Consider the following 20814-nt stretch of genomic DNA (forward strand, 5'->3'; position numbering starts at 1 on the left):
ATAATATGTCTAGTATACTACTAGACGTAAAAAGAAACTAGGTTCATAGTTCCCGATATATTAATTAATATATATATATAAGGTAAAATATTAATTAATATAATTTACCTTTCTTATAATTTCGCCAATCATACCATCCCAACCACCTTTCATGTCATGATTTTCTATACCATACTTGCCATCTTTTACTAATCGGAATTCATCTGTAATAAAATAAAAATAATGTTAATAAATTAATTGAGGTATAGCTTTAATTTAAACCTTAAAATTACTCAAACTTTGAATATTACGAATATTTTTTTTGTATATGCATTAATACTTAATTATCAAAACAGAAGTTTTAAGTACATTTGTTCTTTTTATCTTTTCTCAATTTTACCAAGTTAATGTTTTCTCACATTCTACAATTTTTTTATAATAGTTCAGCCTAAATTGAGAATTTTTTTAAAATAAAATTAAGGCAATCATAAATACATTGATTCTAAAGGCCTATTAATGGTTGAAAATAGATTCATTAAGTAATAATTAAGTATATGTATTGTATTGAAAACAAAAATAATTTGCAAGTAGACAAAATATTTAATATTTAAGGGGAAATTATTCATAATAACTATAATTATTACATTAATTATTACTTTTAATGGTAGATATTACAATATTGTATTTGTATATAAATACCACTTAAATATAATTTATTATGAATGATAACAATTTATTTACAATAAAATAGTATGTTCATTAAACTTAATAAAAAATTGCTCAACCTTATCACACAACCAACTTTCACAAAGATATCTATTATTGTTCCTAATTTTACAAGGATATTTAAATATATATGTGAGATTTGTTGGTAAAATTCGGGGCCACATATTATGTGAAGTTTAATTCACTTACTACATATAATGAATAAATGATGTAAGATTCGAATAAAAAATTCAGTGAAATTCNTTAACCTTATCACACAACCAACTTTCACAAAGATATCTATTATTGTTACTAAATTTTACAAGGATATTTAAATATATATGTGAGATTTGTTGGTAAAATTCGGGGCCACATATTATGTGAAGTTTAATTCACTTACTACATATAATGAATAAATGATGTAAGATTCGAATAAAAAATTCAGTGAAATTCTTAAAAATATAAATGGACCACAATAACCAAGTTAATTGTATTAGTTTTAACTGAAATATCCAGTCGACTCTTGAATTGTTTTATAAACAGCCCTCTTCTTTTATTTTAAAAGATTAATGATGTAAGCATAGATTTTTTTCACTAAATTTCTCTGAATTCTACATTGGCCATCTTGTAACTTAATGACAATTTTGTTGAATGTTTTTCAAGAAGTAACTATTATATATCTAATAATGTTTACTTATATTATACAACCAAATTCAATATTTTTAATTTAACTAACAATATTAATTGCCTTCATTTTATTAGAGATATTTTAGAATCAACATTTTATTATTAAAACCTTTACAAAATATTATATTAAAGAATTTCAGATTTAATTATTAGATTCATAATTAAAAAATTTGTTAAACATTTTGGTACGAAATTAAATAAAAAGTTAGTGTAGAAGCAGTTTCTAAAAATGTATATGTAAATCAAAATTTTAATAATTTTTAACCAAAAAGTATGTCTATACCTCCATACCTCTACTACATATTAGATTTACTCTTTATATTTTCAAACTATTACAAAATAATAAGTTTATTGAAAAGTTATTTTTTATAAGGTTTATTGAAAAATGTCCAAAATTAAAGGATTTATGACATAAAAATTAAATAATTAATTCTTCTAAAAATCTTATTAAAAGTTATTGGCATCAGTATTTTGAAAAAGCTGTGATTTAAATACAGAGTGTTCAGTAAGTAAGACACAGGTCAATTGTTACAAACAATGAGAACAATAATACCCGTTTCCTTACTTACTGATGATTCTATATACATATATGTGTTCAAGGTGATTTATTTAATTTGGAAGTGATCAATTTTATATTTGATAGTTATTCAGGCGCATAAATTATAAAAGTTAGTTAGATCTGGTCCCCTCGATATATGTATGTATCAAAGGTTTTCAATAATTTTTTATGCAATGTTATGTAGTAAGCGAAAGAAGCTACTTTGAATGTGATTAACATTATATTATAATTTTTGTATCGAACTTTATTGATTTACAAATGATAAACAATTTTTTATAATTATATCAAAAACTACTTGATGTCTAAATAAAATAATCTCAAAGACTATGTATTAACAATTAACACTATAATAATTATTATTACTGTTACACTTTTTTATCATATTAAAAAAATATTCCATTAAAAAACGATCTCGTTATCCCTAATGAGATCTTATTCCATTTAAAAGTTATATGAAAATAAACATTTGAAACAAAGACTATAATTCTATAATTTAATGAAATGAAACTGCAAAAGATAGATAAGATAATACATCGTGATTGAATAGTTTGTACCAGGTAACAAAAAGCTATTAATTTAAATTGAAAAATCAATGCATTATAATAAAAGCTAAAATAGAAAATAATAGGAGAATAACTTAATCATTAACTTACAGAGACTGTATCAGATAGATATGTGGTACTCTTTAGAACAGTACTTTTCGTAAAGTTTTAAATAATACAAATATATTATAATATTACAAGGAAATTAAAAAAAAACAAATTAAGAAAATGTTAAATATATATTATAATTCAAAATACATAATTCAAAACTTGAAGTTTTTATAGGTTTTCGTCAAAATTTTTTTAAAATGAAAAAATTAACTGTACTAAAATATTTTTTACGAAAATCTCAAAAAGAAAGGTCACTACATGAACTTTTATGTACATTTTCTATAGATTCAAATAGTATAAATATTTTTTACTAATTCTATCATTAATACGAAATATATTTGATAACTGACAAATTGCTACTTAGTTTTAAACATTTATTTATTATTTAACGGTCAATTTATTTACTTTGATTTTATAATTTAAAAACTAGATTTTACATAATTAATAAGTTATGAAATTTTTTCTTTAATGTTAGTAACATTTTTTGTTTATTTTACTTACATTTAATTCCAATTTTCTCTGATAAAAGTGATACCAAATCTTTACAATATCCTTCAAATTGATCGTTTCCATTAACAGCTTCTCCTGATTTTTTCAACATAATAAAAGGCTCTTCCTAATGAATAAATAAAAAAATGTTTTTATTTATATCAGTATATTATAATATACTAGTTAAAATCAACAGTGCCACTGTAATTTTTAATTATGAAAGTATCTCAAAAATATGAATTCACAACATAATTAGACAGTATAAAGTTAATCATGGTCCGTTTAATTTGTTTGTTATTAAGCAAACTTTGAAATTTTAAATTTTCAAATCAGATTTCAATTACTTATTTTCTTGAATTAACTATTATAAATAGTAAATAATGTAATTAAGAAAATGACGGGTCGATAACAATTATTGACTACTATTTCAAAAGTTATATACAATTGAAAGTAATGACAGGATGTTACTCTCAATTTTATACTTAGGTGGGACGGAAAGTACGGGCAGGAATGACTTGTGATAAAAATAGCAACACTTTTACTTCCAGTCATTACTTTAAATTGTTAATAAATTCTGAAATTCAGGTCAAAAAGTTGTTATCAACTAATCATTTTCTTGTTAAGATAATTTTCTATTTTGCAAGTTAATTAAATATGTATGTTACCATTTAAAAAAATTAAGTTAACACCCATTTAAGTTAAGGGTTTATATAGTAACACAGAAATAATTTTTGTTATAGAGGGAGATCAACTCTCCTTCTCCCCCTTTTACTATAACATTTGAGAAAGCAGATAACTAAATTTCTAAGTAAATTAATAAACATTTTTACTGACTGATGGCAATTGATTTGGATAATCTAATCTTAGTTCGTTATCGTAAGTCACCAATTCCGTTATTTGTAGATAAGATAAAACATATGAATGTGACCTGTAGTTTTATTTGAATTGTGTCAATAGTGAATGACGTCTAGGGAGAGGTCACTATTTACACTTATACTTATACATAGTTATACATTACATTTCATTTATAAACCAAGTTTCCTTTAAGTTTTTTAATTATCCTTAAAATTTGTATAATACTTATTTTATAGAAATTATTGATATTATCAGACTGACAATATCAGTTTCACCCTCTTTTCAGTATTGCTTTACTATTTCTCAAATAACCAGTTACGACACCTGACGGCGCCACTGATTATCGATTTATTAAAATTCTTATGATTCCCGTTTTTTAAGGCGTAACAAAGAAAATTATATTAAGCTACAAAAAAAAATAATTATTTCAGATTTCTATCAGATTCAATTACACCGTCAATATATAAAGTGTTTTTAGCGCTAGTTTTCCAATAACATTTACATAATTTATTTTTTTGTCTTACTTTTCATATTAATCTATAATCATAAATTGATAATGTCGAAAGTTTCTACAAAAGTTGTATTTCAATTAAATAGATGACTGACGTGGTATATTTAATATTTTTAAAGAATATTTTCTCTCTCAATCGTTTTATGTTGGATAAAATAAAGATCTTCATACTTAGACAAATTATTTCAACATTATTAATTCAAGTTTTTATTTTTTTTAATCGTAGATGCATACTAAGAAATATTTATTGAATCCATCAGTATGAATTTTAATCAACGATACATACTACTACAATTTCTAAAATATCGCACGATTATCATTGATAAAATTGCCTTAATAACTGAGTATTTTCAGTTAAATTTAATTAACATAAAACTATAGAATGGTACATCTATTCTATGTTAATGTGCACGTACCGCTATAGTCAACACGATCAATGTGGCATTGCTTTTATGTGGGTGACCCAATGTTTGGACCCTCTCCGGTTTACTAATGACAGTTTTAAAACCATCTGTATCTGACCATTCTGCTATCTGAAATGTCAATAATTAATCATGTACATCACACTTAAAGGTTATTATCAAATCAATTAATGTTATTTATTTTACAAATCGTTGTGTATAAGTCACAAAATGACTAAACTTTTTTTTAAATATATCAACATTTTTTAATTGTTAGAAGCTTAAACAGAGAAATTATTGCTTTTCTTAATTTAAAATTGTTCAAAATCTATTTTTGTTTTAGTAAATTACAAAACAATATGTTTGTATACAAAAAACACATCATGGCACATAAGTTGATTACGTCGGGGTATTTATTAGAAATTCTAACAAAAATGATTTTATTAATTAAAATTTTTGAATAATATATACTAAAAAAATACATTTAAGAAAAGTTGAATAACATACTGTTATTTTAATGTAATAATATTGCCTCATTTAAAGTTTTATTCCACAAAACTAGCATAATTAACATTTAAATATATCTCGTAAGAATTTATTTACTCCATAAATTAAATAGATAATATTTAATAGCAAAGATAACTGATATATAAAAGAATTAACTTTTTTTCTTAAGGTATCTTACTTTTGTTATTGTGCTATCTATTGTCATTTGTACCACATGTAATGTGTAATTGTAACGTTTTCCATCGTCGTTAAACATTATAGGTCCGGTTAATCCTTCTATTGCCACCTATAAAAAAAAATTTTAATTAATAGCCGGATTCGTAGGATTACAGTAGACATGGCTTTGTGTGTGTAATAAATGTGCTTTGTCGATTTAAAAAATAATTAATAGCACAGAGGTGTAAAAAAATATATTCAATGAAAAATGGTGACTGTTATTTAATCGACGATATTATGGCAATGGAAGAGGATACCCATTGGGTTTTTTCGATTCAATTAATAATCCGGCAAAAAAACAAATCTTTTGGGAAGGTTTTTAACGGTGTTTCAATTCATTTAACAAAATAGTAGTATACGTAGTACTGATAAAATACGTGACTTGCCTAGACTGTTGTGAGTAAAATACTGGCATGGTGATTGATTTATTTAACGATCTCAAAGAATAGGAATCTTGAAAAATTCAGATTATCTACATTACACTGAATTTTATTGGTGTAATTTAAAAAATAGAATACAATGTACAGTAAAAATACTTATATTATGTGAAAAATCAATATTAGTTTTTAAAAATTTACTAAGGAATTTCCTCGTGTTAAATATAAGTTATAAAAATAATAACAAAACCCATTAATACTACTTGTAACCTGTTGCTCTTATGGTAATTTTTTCCATATAATTTTAACTAGGATTTTATTATTAGCTCAGTACTAGCATATTAAGGCTAAATTTCAATAGAAACATATGCTACTTTTAAAATACACATACATTTTTAAAAATTGTCAACTATTATTTCACATGATGATTATTTATAAGAGGTGAGGAATCAGAAGCTCTGAGAACAATTATGGAAATGAAAATTGAAGAATAAAGAGGTAGTGGAAGAGCTAAAATGGGATGAAGGGGTGTTATTGAACGTAATCTGAGGACAGATGATGTATGAGTAGATGATTTGGGAGATCGTGTCAAGTGAAAGTTTAGGATCGACCCCAAGTAGTTGGAATAAAGGCAAGGAAAAAGAAGAAGACTATTTTATATAGTATTCAAAAATAATTCTGATTTAATTGCATTTTTTATTTTATTAAAATATTAAGAAATATACAATGATTTAAAATATTACCGGTGAATTTCTGAAAAATACTGACAGTTAATATAAATATATTGCGCACGAAAACCTATTTTTTTAAATTAGCTTAAGTCATTAATTTAAGTTTAGTCTCAAAACTGATTTTCTAGAAAAAGAACCCTCTCTAGGGACTACTTATGGTATAGACGTGACTTATCGTGATGATAGTTGAAAGCCATACAGGAAAACATGTTCATACTTCCGGGTCACGGTTATTTTTCCACACTAATAATCTGATAAATTTGTTCTTTTTTCCCACACGTAAAAAATTATCTAGTTTTCCTTACAGATAACATTAAAACTAAAGCCAATAAGGTAAACAACATTATACAATTTTTATTTATTCTACTAATTTACTATTGATCTTCAGCAAAGGAATTATGGAGTAATATTACTCCATAATTAATGTCATTAATTCAATGTTTGTATAAGTAAGATAATTTATTGCTCAAATTCAACATAATACTAAGTATTTTTCTCATCTCTCTTCATAGAAATAAATAACACCAATCAACATTATTTCTAATCATTGTATTACTATCATTTTAGTAGAACATATTCGTTGTAAAATAAAAATAATCACTAAGGAAAAAACAATTTGATATTTCTTATGAATAATCATATACCCCTGAAACATTTATATGAATTTTGTTTAAAACGTAAGTTGAATAGCAAGAAAATTAGAAGAATTATTATTTTAACGAATTCCTATAAAAATAAAAACCATATCATTATATTTTCGTTACCCACCAACGTTAACTTGGTGGCTGTTAAATTTGGACTATTAAAAAAAATCTTAGAAGTATAGTTTTTGAACGAAATAGAACGACCGGCGAGGCCGACAGATTTATTCACATCTCCGTCATCAAACTTCTTGTGCCGTCTTCTGGGATAATGTCCCGTCGTTTATTATCAGTGTCGTAAGCCTCAGCTACATATTGCTATGATGCACTATACGTTAAATCTTATTAGAGAGGATAGGCGATCTTTTTACCTCAAAGGTTGGTGGTGTAGGTGGTAGCTCAAAGAAGATAATAAAAGGTGACAAAGACAGATGCACTGAGCATCAAGACGACAACTTACCACCACGCTGGTCTACCGCGAAAACCTTCCACTGCTTTTGCCTTTAAGTCGACAATGCGGCAGTGTTAGAGAAAATGAAGATTGAACGTGTGCAGACGACCTAAGCTTAGTGCTGGCAATAGGTGAATCTCATCTAAGGCTCACTAATTTCACTTAAGGGATGAAATTAAAAACTCAACACAACTAGCCAAAAACATATCAGAGCACACACAAAAGTTGACGAAGAAAGAAAGCAAAAAAAAAGAGGGATTATATCGCTAATGTTATTATACAATGAGATGTTCATGCGCATTTATACCACTTTGGATGAAAACTACCTTTCATAAAACTCACTCTCACTCTCTCTCTCTCTATAAATATATATATATAATACAAGTAATGATGATCTAAGAAAATAGTACAAAGAAAAATTTTGTAATTAAGTTAGAACGTACTTGCAAAGTACTTTTTACAAAAGCTATTTTATGTTCAGTTTTTAATATTTTTTTGTTTTCATTGCGAACACTAAACAAGATTATTTTTTATTTTATACCTTGAATGCACAAATTAGTTTTTGATTACTTACATAAAAATAATTTTAATTAAAATAGTTAAAATAATCAAACATATCATTGAAGTTTTTCATTTAAGTCGCAATAAAGAAATGCTTTTGATAGAAAAAAAGACTAGAAATTTATCTTTTATTTTACTTCAAAATTATTTATAGGGATAACTATAACTCCTCTTAATTTGTATCAGGAAATTTTTTAAATAAGAAAGTGATTAAATAAGAAAAGTATGGTGAATGTATTTTCGGTAGCCAATTTCCACTATGACCAATAATGTGTTTATCTATGTTGAATAATGAGATAAAACGGGATTCTATCTAATTGTAAGTTCACCCTCTTGTAATAAATTTACATTAAAAGAACCCGATTTAAATCTAATTAAACTAAGCAGAGTCAAAAATTAAAAAAAAAAAACCCATAATTTTAAAAATTTTAAAAAAATTAGGATATTACTAAAAATGTCATTTTCAAAAAAATTGTCTTCATTTTAAAACAACTATAACTTTTTTTATAATCACACAACTTAATTAACACATATTAATACAGTAAACTAAAGGCAATATTTTTTCTTTTGGTATGCATTTTGTGCAAATTCAATGTAAGACTTACGTACAGGAAGGATTTAAAAGTGACCTAGGAATGTAAAAAAATTTAATTCGACTCAATGTTCAAAAATTTTCCAGAACGTCTAACAACTTTTATAGAATTAAAGCTCTTTAAATTTATTATAATATTAAAAAAAAATTCAAATTTTCCCAATCTCAACTACAACGTCCTTATATCAAACAGAGACTTCTTTGGCTTACAAAATATGTATTCTTTAAAACATTCGATTAAACATATTATTTTTTGTTGAATGAAGTCAGAAATTGAAATTTAAAATTGTAACAAATGGCTTACCTTTCTAAGATATCGTGATATTTTTTCGCCGTGTTCCCAAGGATTGACCCAACCATGACCAGCATTACAGTCTAATCCCAATACTTGGGAGGGTGAAAAACTAGACGAAGTAGAATTGCCGTTAATCAACGTCCTTTTGGTCGTCAACTTAAATGTTTCTGGTTTCTTCCACAGTAGCTTGTTGAAAGTTTCAACCAATACTAACACGGCGTCATGCATTAATGCAGCCTGGGCCTGTTCCAAGTATAAAATATAGAAAAATTTAATTCGATCCATCATTAGAGTAAAGCTCTGGTATAGCGCACTACGCGTATTTATAGGTGGTCCACTACAAGGATTTCACGTTACAAATATGAGGTGTGTGTGTTTATATAAATATGTGTGGAAACGCTAGCAATACGTCAGTTGACGACAATCCGATGCGCGGATCATGACAAATGGGCAAAAAATTAACCAGGGACCTAAACCCTGTACTGTAGTAGACAAAAAAGGAGATATACACATATATGGAAGGTTTATGAACGTGGACAATGCAGGGATATTTTTGAGTGTGATTGATTTGTTGTTGTTCATGGATGAAATGGTTGAGCGATCATGTTTGTCAGTGAGGCTTTGGCTCATGATTGATAGAGGAACATTTTCGTACAACGTTGTGGTTAAGAAGAGAATGGTAAAACGAAAAATATATGTATGTACTTCTAGCGGGTCATTTAAATTGAAATCGTAAAGCTACGTCCAATAAAACAGTAGTCATAGAAAACTTAAATAAATATATTCCCAAATGGTAAAAATTAATTATTAAATTGTAGGTCCTGATAATCAAAAGGGATAATTCATATTTTTTAATTAATTAATTACGTCACTGAGGAAAATTTTCCTTCTTGATTTATACGAAAAATAATTACACTCATATTTTTGCACCACTCTGCTTCTTCCATCTATTTGTTCCGCGGATGAAATTTATAAAAAAGATAATACACTTTGAAAAAATTGCGCTTCGAAAAAAAAAATTCTTATTCAATTTCCTAAGGGAAATTATTTTACTTTAAACATAATAATTATGTTTATACATAATACAATCATTGTATTTCAAAATATTTATTCAAAAATAAAAACAACTACAACTCTTAAAAACTAAAGAGTGATGACAATGTAGGTTGAAGAATTAAAAAAGTTTAAATGCAATAATACTAAATATTCATTTTGCAGAAAAGTTTTTATTTCACTAACTTTTCATAATTTATTAAAGTGAAACAAAAAAAATATTGTGTTTTATACAAATGTATGAGCAAAAACATGTAACAACAATTTTTAATAATTTTAAGTATCAAATAAAAATTGACGATTAAAGTTTTGTTTTACGCATTTGGTTCAGATATAATAATAATAATAATTAAAAAACTTAGAAAATATATAAGGTAATAATAATTATATATAGTTATTATAATTTAAAAAATGTTGTATTATTTAAAGAATTTCAATTAATATTTTTTTAAGAGTTTTGCTTATCAGATTAATCTTACCTCATATTTTTACATGTAAATGGATATTTTATTCGTACGTGTTTAATTTAAATTATCTAATTTTTTTAATTTTAATTATTAAAATACCGGATTTGGCTATAGGTGTCCTGAGGCAAAACAACTTTGTTCTTAAGGATCCCACAGTATTATTTTAGTATATCGTTATTAGTTTAAATGTAGTTCAAATAACTCTGTACTAAACTAGAAAAATTATTTTATTGCCTAATTAAGTAAAAAAAAAATTAACACTTGTGGCTAATATTATTTAAAATAAAAATAATAATCAAATTTTAGATTGAATAGAATGTTACAAATTGAAAATGTGTAACATTCATGTGGACAGTTTGTAAATTTTAAGTTAATAAGAGTAAACAGTGAAATAATTAATTGATAACTTGCTACGTGAATTTGATTTGTGTTTGTTTAATAAGACTTCGAAAATTAAAACTTATTATAACATTAATGTTAAGGTATTTTCAAACGATTGTTATTAAATTACTCACAGAAATTGTATCTTTTCCAGCACCTCGTGATTCACTTGGATCAAGTTTTTTCCATTCTGACAAAAAATGCTTTACATATCGTTCATTTACATCTAATACTCGAAATCCAGTAATATTAATAGCACCATATTCTATAACTTCTGTTTCCCAATGATCATCCATTATCTAAAAAATATTGAATGCTAATTATTTTTTTACAATCTTTAAATACATTTTACAATTGTTTTTTTTTTTCGCTTTTTTAAGCCCAAGAAGGGCCTCCGCCAAAGGAGGAAGTTTCTTAACCATTAATACTCCGGACGGGTGATTAGCTCGTCACCAAAGAGAAGGATGGCGACTCCAATTACCGAACTGATCTCTAGCTCGGCAAATGAAGCCGCCCATGACCGAGTTCAAATCCGAGATAGTGTGCGCATTAAGCACTGCCGCGTTACTGACTCGGTCACACTGTCCATCTTTTTCAATTGTCTAACTTTTAAAGAACACAAATGACAACTTTATGTTTAATGACATAAAAATATTTATAGACACAAAGAAAATCAATATTTCAATACCCTGAATAAAACCTAAATATTTATATATATATATTTATATATAAATGTTAAGAAGGTATTTAAATAGAAATTCAAAGTTAATTAAAGGTAAGTAATAGTTAGTGTTTACAACTAAGTTCATTGAGACTTTCTTTTCATCTCTAAAACTTACATTAAGATACCTTTGAGTACATTTAAAAAAACATTTTTAAAGTCCTACTTTAAATTTTGTTGCATTTGGTATTTCAAAAACTATTAAATATTTTATACTAAAAATAATTTATTGCAATAAATATTTAAAAATAAATTTACCAATCCACTGAGTAAATAGTGGTATGTTCTTTTTCCAAGTTGAATGTTTTTTACATGAGATATGACTATTTGCTTGGCCAAATAAGTTGGACAATCGAGAATAATTCTCTTCGGACCCCACCTAAAACATAAAGTCATATTTACCTATTAAATGTAACCAATTTAATATTAATATTATTATTTTATTTAACGGATAATTCTATTAATAGAAATACATTTTCTAATTTTTTGTTTTTCGTTAACTATCTATTAGTATCCAATAGATGCGAATAGATAGTCAATATTGTCTAAATAGCCGATATTTTAGTTTTTGGTCTAAAACTACATTGTTTGTCATTGTCTTGAGAAATGATCAGTTAAGGCCGAGCTAGATTCGATCCGAATTTAGCCCGGTCCATAAGTCGGGTTGGGCTGTAAAATAGATTATTAAAAAAGATAATGGTGTTCATTGTCTCTGGATTAAGATAAATAAACTAAAATATCAGTCATTCAATCTATATCAGATAATTTCACTTTGAAACAGCAAACTCTTAAATGTATACCTGCAGCGTTCGAAATAGTAAAAATATATATAATGTTTTTAGAATAATAGTATTTTTTTGAATGGATTGGATCGGGCCTAAAATTTTATTTAAATATTCGGGTTGGTTCGGATTGAGCTTCTAAAAAATAGTTCGAATAGATTTAAAACATATATTTTAGGCTCGAGCTGGTCTCTAGTATTTATAACTACTAATCTATTAGGCATGATTTTGTTTTTAAATATTTTATGATTAGAGACAATCTTTAAATAAGTGTTTGCAATAGTATTATAAACCATATTATAATTTTATAAATCATAATATAAAATAAAAATAAATTAATCAATAAAAAAAAACATAAAAAAAGACAGGATAAAGATTTAGTAAAGGAAAAAGACCGATGAAAAATTTTTATGTATACTTTGATATATTTAAGTCTTGAAACATTTATTTTTTGTAATGCACTAAATACGCTACACTTGTCTGGTGAAATGGGTCAAATTCTAGAAGGTTGATTTAGTATAAAAAAAATATCCCTGTAAAATCAATATACTGTAGTAGTGTTCAATCGACCAAAAGTATTTATACGTGTAAAATTTACATTGTAAATTCATTTAAATACAATTTAAAATTGAATAAACGCAAAATAGTAACTATAATTAACGCTAACTTATCCAAAACCTTTTTAATCCAAATTTGCTTTACAATATTCCTAATTTTGGGAAAAAAAAATTTGGCATTACCTTATTTAGTTTTTAACCTAAACCTCAAAAATTAATTATTTACAGTCAAATTGTAAAATTAGGCTTTATTTTATGCATAATATAACTTATAATATTGTATAAAAATCTTTTACACTTTTGTTTTCCTCTTACCTATTAGCTTTCTCGATGTGGTGTATAAAATTTAATGCATCTGATACGTTTTGTATTCGTTTCACCATCTCGACTTTAAGACTTTCAGGTTCAAGATCCAAAGCATCATAAAGCTGTTGCAGTCGTAAAAGACCTAAAACAATAAAATGTACGTTTATATTACTATACAGCCCTTTTTAAAAGTAAGTACACTATAATAACAATCATATTAAACATAGTGCACTGTAATAAAATTCAATATATTTATAAATAAAATATGCATGACTGGAATTTGCTCAACTATTCAAATTAATTAAATCATAATTTATTTATGATATTATTAAAAGTTATATTTTTTTCGCATATAAATATTAACAATTTGTATACAAATCGACATTAAGTAAATTTAATCTAACATTTTTCAACTTTGTTCATTACAGTTGTATATTTGAAATTACGGATTATTTATAATAATACACATTATATAATACATATTGTATTATACATACATACACATTATATCGGATAATCCACATTTGTCGAGATAATTTTCATAACTTTTTTTCATTTTAAAACGATAATGATTCTTCAATCAAAACAAACACACGTTCAAGTATAGTATCACTTCTTAATGATAAAATACAAAGAAAGTTTCAACATTGTTTTTTCATTTTATTCAAAATTAATGCTTCAGGTAGCAATTTCCATAGCAAGAAATAATAGAACAAATAATTAGATTTGTCTATATAAGTTTATATTTTATTTATTAAAAATTAATAAATTAAATGGTACCCTATAATACAGTAATATAAAAACCTTGTATACTTGAAATGAATATGTAAATTACATGTTCAAATAATATATACATCATAAAGACAATACCAAATTTAAAATGCTTCTTTTTATAGGGTTTAACAAATGTATTTGATAGTAAATGATTATTACGATAAAAGAACTCTATTCATTATTAAGTACTTTTTACATTAACAAAGAAGCTCTTTTGTTTTGTTTTCTTTAAATACTTTTTTTTTTTGTAAAAATCGCTTTTGTCTCAACATTTTTTATTTATATATTATTTTTTAATGCTTCTGTTTTAATTGATTTTTAATTCCTAAAGTTTAAGAAAATCTAAAAAAATGAACAAGAACATTCAAAAAAAGAAATTGTTACAATAGCAAAAAACCGCCTTTTAAAAATGTGGTGTTTTACATTTCAAGCTGAAAATAGGAAAATATTTGTGTTAAGGTTTAAGAAACCGTTAGACATATTATGTACAAACAAAACAGTTGTATAGTTACGAGGTTTCATAGAACATTCAGTTAAAATTAAATTCGAGTTGTCCGTTTAACTGACTTTGCTTACACCGAGTTAACGTTTATAAGTCTTAGCATACGAATGTTATTTCGTTTCCTTTGAGAATTAGGAGGGTTTTTGAATAATTGGAATGCGTCGGAAGTGTATAACATTAAATTATTTTACTGAAACGTTAAGTCCAAAAATGCCGGCGTCATCCGTACGTCAATTTATCTTTAGCCGATTTTACTTTTCTACACCTTTTACGCATAGCAATAGCAACTTATCACGTTTAGCTGAAAAACTAGTGCTCTCTGACAGGTGTTCGCAAAAAGTTTTCTGTGTCGTTTATCGCTTATATTTATTTAAATTTATCAAGTATCCTTCGACAGATTAAGCCAGAACTTTTCGATAATAACAGCGAAACTTTCTAGAACTTAGAAGATTGAATATTATTACTTTTTAAGCTTAATAAAAGAAAATTGCTAAATTTAAATCTAGCATAACTGAGCTTTATGCCTTTTTCGTACCTATAGAAACAGTATTTATTCCAGAAAAATACATTTAAAATAACTGGAGAAGTAAAAACATTATTAGAAGGTGTAAAGTTTTATATGCATCTGATACGTTTAAGTTAATATATTTCAAAAGACATAGAACTAGAAAAAAATGAAAATAGAATATTTATTTTTTTAAATGTCGATTAAAACTAATAATAGTGAAGTATAAGAATTCTATACGATGAATACTTTTTTTTTATCCCTGTAATGAAAAATGTTAAAATAAAATAAAAACAAAAATAAAACATTTTAAAACTTAAAATAAAAATATCCAATAGTAAAAAGAATTCAGTTCATTTCATTCATTCGTACCATTCAGTATTAAATGAACCAGTAATAAAAGTACTCGCTCACTAAGTACAATTTTTAAATCGCATGACAATATCCGACACATAAAACTAAATGTCGAAGACATTTAAATAAAATGAACAGAATTTCTATAAAAACTATTTAAATTGTAAAGTGGAATCAAAATTATTATAATAAAGAATTCATACAAATTTCCAACGGAGGTAACATAAGTATATGCCTAGGAAAGAAACTTGGATCGAGTAGTTTCTTAAAAATGCTTCACTACAATGTTGTATGGAATCATTTATAACAGACATTTAAAAAATAAACTATAAGATATTTTTATTTGCTCTTGATTAAGTATAAATTAATATTATTGTAAAAATATATAATGTATGATGTAATATATAATATATAAAATATTATTTAAAATATACAGAATATTATAAATATTCAATAAAGCCTTCTTAAATTCGTCTGCTTTTGGTGTCAATATACAAATTAGCGTACTGTTAATTAATGTACTTTATGGCAGTTATCTGGTTCAATGGTCGCACTGAAGTAATACCTAACGGCAGTTCTAGGGTAGCCCACAATAATGCTGGAATTTGAAAAAAAAAATGATATTTATTTAGAATGTTTTGTAAAATTAATTATATATACTAGCGAAAATGTCATCATAATTTTTTATAAAAACTAGAAAAACCAAACCCATTTTATGAAAATTGTTAAAAGATCTTTTACGTTTATATCTAAGTATATAAAATACAGAAAAAAAATGAATATGAATAAAAAAATAATAATATATACAAAATTGCTGTAATTTATTTTTACTAAAGAAAATATAAATAAATATGTTTGAATTAAACTAACCTTGTCAAGTTAAATTAAGAAAAGCGATGAAAAAATTTGAATTATTTTTTTTTAAATATTTTAAGTCTTAAAAATAACGATAGATGCTTCGACGAGATTGTGATTAAAAAAAGTTTGATTATTTTCACAATCGTTAACTAGTTATAATTTTACTTAATTAATTAAAAACTGATATTGTAATTTATCAAATGTTAATGATAGTTAGATGATGTTTTTTCAGAAGTGGGAGAGATCCCTAATGTACCATTTATTATGCTTATTAGATGGACACTTATATCAGCAAAAATCACTGTAAAAATATTTATCTTTAACAACATCTAAATCTTAATATTATAATTTTTTTTTTTTTTTTTGAAAGAGATGAGTTTTTAACATTGGGGGGTACTATCCGTCATTTTTATGACATTACTGTTTGGCTTAAAGTGTAAATACTAATTATTGAATAAATAATTGATGTATAAAATAATAACAACACGACAAATAGCGATTTGTTTACACAAAAATAGCTTCATTTGTTAACTCCGGTGATTATTTACTCATAGAATACAAGTCGCTGGGATACATTTTTTTAAATTTCTTAGTAAATTATCGATAATAGTGAAAAAAAAAGAGTTAAATTTATTTTTGCCTTTTTTAAGAAAAGTAATTTACATTTTTTTCTAACATCTCTTGTGCATTATCACTATTAAATGCAATTTAACGTCTCAAATATTGTGTTTTTTTTTTATTCCAAATTTATACACAATACATTTTACGTTAAGGTTAATACAATTACACAATTACCTCAATTCGTTAAAGAACTACTTAACTATTTAATGTACTAATCCATCGTTATATAAACTGGTATCAAATATGTATTTCATGAACGCAAATTTGTTGGTACATTTTCAATGGGTAAGTGGAATAATTTCTACTTTTATATGTATGTTTTCAAGCTTTGAGCCAAACCTTTTTATCCCTTTCTTACATAAAATTTCGAAAGATCCATAACAAGTTTAGGATAAGTTATTGAGTATGAGAATTTTAGTATGAAAATGAGTAGATAGAATGGGTACAGGATGTATGCAGCGTGGGTGGGATGCAAATACACCAGTAGAGCTATGCCCACTTTATCAAAATGTTTATAGCTCAATAAGTACTTATTTTAACATAGCTTTTGTATAAAAAATTACCAATTTGAAATGTTGGGAAAAATCGTTTTATTTTTTTCTTATTAGAGACTAATAATAAAGAATATACTTTTAACATAGTTTAAAACCATTTCTGTTTCACATTTTGACACAAACAGCTTCGTTTAATAGAAGAGCAATTTTTCTGATAAAAACGATTCTTTTTTAGGATTTATTCTTTAGACTAGATTAGATTTAGTCTTTTCGACTAGCTACCCTTATTACTTGCTGTTGGAAAAGTCAGTAATAACCCTTAACTAACCGTATAAAACTTCTACAAAGAATTTAAATATTTTAATTACCGTCATGAGAATCGTATATATATATAACACTTGTCCAACCATAATATCGAACTGTATCAAGTATAGCTTGGTGATAATCTGGTCTTAAACTGACAGCATAATCCAACATTCCTGATGATGGTAAAAGAACCTTAAATTAATATAGCAATAATTAAAAATACTTATAATTAATTTCATAAGACATATATATTCGCTATTTCTTTTCAAATAATTATTTGAAATTATTAAATGGTAATATAACTAAAGAAAATTTTAACTTGCAAGTTAGGCAAGTGGACATTTTTTGTTAAATAGTATTTAAATACTTTTTTTTAGGTTTATTAGGTCCATGGCGAACTCCCCAAAACTAACTTAAAAAGAGAGGTTTTCCTAACCTTTGATACTCTTGGACGGATGGTTAATCAGTCGCCAAAGAGAGGGGGGATGGCGGCTCTAATTACCGGACTGTGTTTCTCGCCAGGCATATGTAGCCGCCCATGATCGAATTACGAACCCGAGGCAGTACTCGTCAAGCACTGCCGCGTTACCGACTTGACCACACCACCCCCGTGTTATATGCTTTATATACTTAGCATAACCATAACATAGCATAACTTGTTATTATTTTGTTAATAAAATCGTGATTCAAAATAAATCTTTTAAAGTACTTTTTGAATGCAAATACATTTATTTAATTATAATTAGGACAAATTTGTTGTATTTTAAGTATAAAACTTTATTAATTCTAAAATATTGTGATTATTTGATTATTACTTCATTTATTTTAACAATTTTTTTACAGTAAATTTCTTGACCATACAAGGATTATTCGAAAACATCACAAAATTTACTAAATATTAGTCAATAAAAATATATATAATTTAAATTTCATACTTGTTCTGGGAACCAAGGTGTCACAAACGGCATCTGGAACGTATTGCTGTACGAATGTAGTGTATCAAATGATTCAGGACTAACACTACCCAACATAGAATAGACACCTCGTGAAAATTGGTTACAAACTAAAAAAAAACACAATAAGAATAATGAAAACATTGTAAGGACAAACTGTTAAAGAAAACGTGATTTGTCGTTGGTATCATTAAGTTTTTACACGATGGCATACCACTTAAATTCTTTTTTAAACTAACATTTACGAATTNACACAATAAGAATAATGAAAACATTGTAAGGACAAACTGTTAAAGAACACGTGATTTGTCGTTGGTATCATTAAGTTTTTACACGATGGCATACCACTTAAATTCTTTTTTAAACTAACATTTACGAATTGTAATACAATTGGATGGCCCGTTAATTTGAAAATGCTATTCACCAGACAAGAATTACCATTTCGTTTTTATCACATACTGACATACACAAATTACACTACCAATTTATTTCAACGTAAACGTCTAAGAATAAAACATACATGTATACCATACTCCTATATAATCTTTTTGTTCAATAATAATAAGAATTTATTTTTTCAGATTTAGACTATATTATTTCAATATATATATAACCATATTTTTATTTTTAACTTTTGTAATAACCTTATAAAATATGTATAAGATTAAAGTGCACCAGGAAAAGAAAAAAATATAGGTGACTTTTTTAATAAAAATATATTTGTAATTGCTAATTTACTTGTAATGCCGATATAAAGCCTTAATAACGTTACCATTCAATGAAAAATTAATCTATGTCTAAATGGGAATACACGTATTTAAAGTAAAAAATATTATACATTTAGATATACAATTTTAGTTTGAGACAATTATCAAAAAAATCAAGATCATGACTTATTACAAATACTTATACTGACAACATAGTTTTCAGTTTGATGTTTAACATGAAAAATATTATAATACTGTATATTTACACAAGGCACTACAAAAGTAACTATAGAGAGTAGTTCCATACTATTGACAAAACCACTTAAAATTTTAAAAATATACCATGCATCATTATATAATAAAAATTTATCACTGTGGCTAATATTATTTAAAATTAAAGTTACATTAAAATTTTATTTAGTTTTAAATTAATATAATTTTAATTTTAAATATATCATTATATAAACGTCTTGATTTCAAAGAAACTAAGTTTTAATGTCGTTTACGTTGATTATAGGTTGTCCTAACATATTGGATTTAAACGCAACAAATAATGAAATTTCTTTTGTACTTTTTTAATTTTTTCTATAAGGCCTACATGATTAGGAGTCCATACCATAGATGCATTTTCTAACCCATAGCTTATTAGAATAAAATAAAGCGCTATTAAACAATAAACAAATTTAAAATTACCACAATTTCGTCGAATAAAACCTAAGTTGTCATAGAACTTTACACATAACGTATTAATATGTATTTTAAAACTTAAATCAGATTATATATTATACCTAATACTTTTACATTATTAGCTAATAATTTAAACTGTATAGACCAATTAAAAAGTTTGAAAATTGGATAGGGTAACGCGTAACCCGTAGTTGTATAAAAATACAATTGGAATCAAATCAAAACCTGATATTAGATATGATATTGGATACTTAACTTTTCTGAGCTACTAAAAATCTTAGCTAACGAAAAATTACATTTAGAAAAATTACTATTATTTCTAACAAAATTATCAACTAATTTTATACGCAATTTAATATATACTGTTACAATATAACATTTAAATAATTTAGCAAATTATTTTAAATCAGAAGCATGTTTATTATTTAATTTCAATAAATAAGACAATTCATTTATACTTTTTATATTTTTAATGAATTTCTAAACAAATCTAGAATTCTATTTCAGCTGTTTGTGTGTTTGGGCTAAATTGATATTATTACACTTTTAGTCAATTTTTTTAATTTGCCTCATAAA

At 25.4% G+C, this 20814-nt stretch overlaps 1 protein-coding gene across 2 annotated transcripts in view; it reads right to left on the reverse strand.

Moving 5' to 3' along the window:
* LOC126903618 (glutamate receptor 1-like) overlaps positions 1-20814 on the reverse strand; it is a 101902-nt gene that overhangs the window by 16040 nt on the left and 65048 nt on the right. For both annotated transcript variants that reach the window (XM_050681935.1, XM_050681934.1), the window contains exons 3-12: positions 18827-18954; positions 17954-18083; positions 13487-13619; positions 12091-12211; positions 11246-11410; positions 9220-9453; positions 5525-5632; positions 4855-4971; positions 3085-3199; positions 109-203 (exon numbers count right to left, since the gene is read on the reverse strand). In XM_050681935.1, the coding sequence (XP_050537892.1) occupies positions 109-203; positions 3085-3199; positions 4855-4971; positions 5525-5632; positions 9220-9453; positions 11246-11410; positions 12091-12211; positions 13487-13619; positions 17954-18083; positions 18827-18954 (1346 nt within the window). The remainder of the gene's footprint in view (positions 1-108; positions 204-3084; positions 3200-4854; positions 4972-5524; positions 5633-9219; positions 9454-11245; positions 11411-12090; positions 12212-13486; positions 13620-17953; positions 18084-18826; positions 18955-20814) is intronic.

The sequence above is a fragment of the Daktulosphaira vitifoliae genome, unplaced genomic scaffold (assembly GCF_025091365.1).
Source record: "Daktulosphaira vitifoliae isolate Bord-2020 unplaced genomic scaffold, ASM2509136v1 Scaffold_4, whole genome shotgun sequence".
Taxonomy (NCBI): domain Eukaryota; kingdom Metazoa; phylum Arthropoda; class Insecta; order Hemiptera; family Phylloxeridae; genus Daktulosphaira; species Daktulosphaira vitifoliae.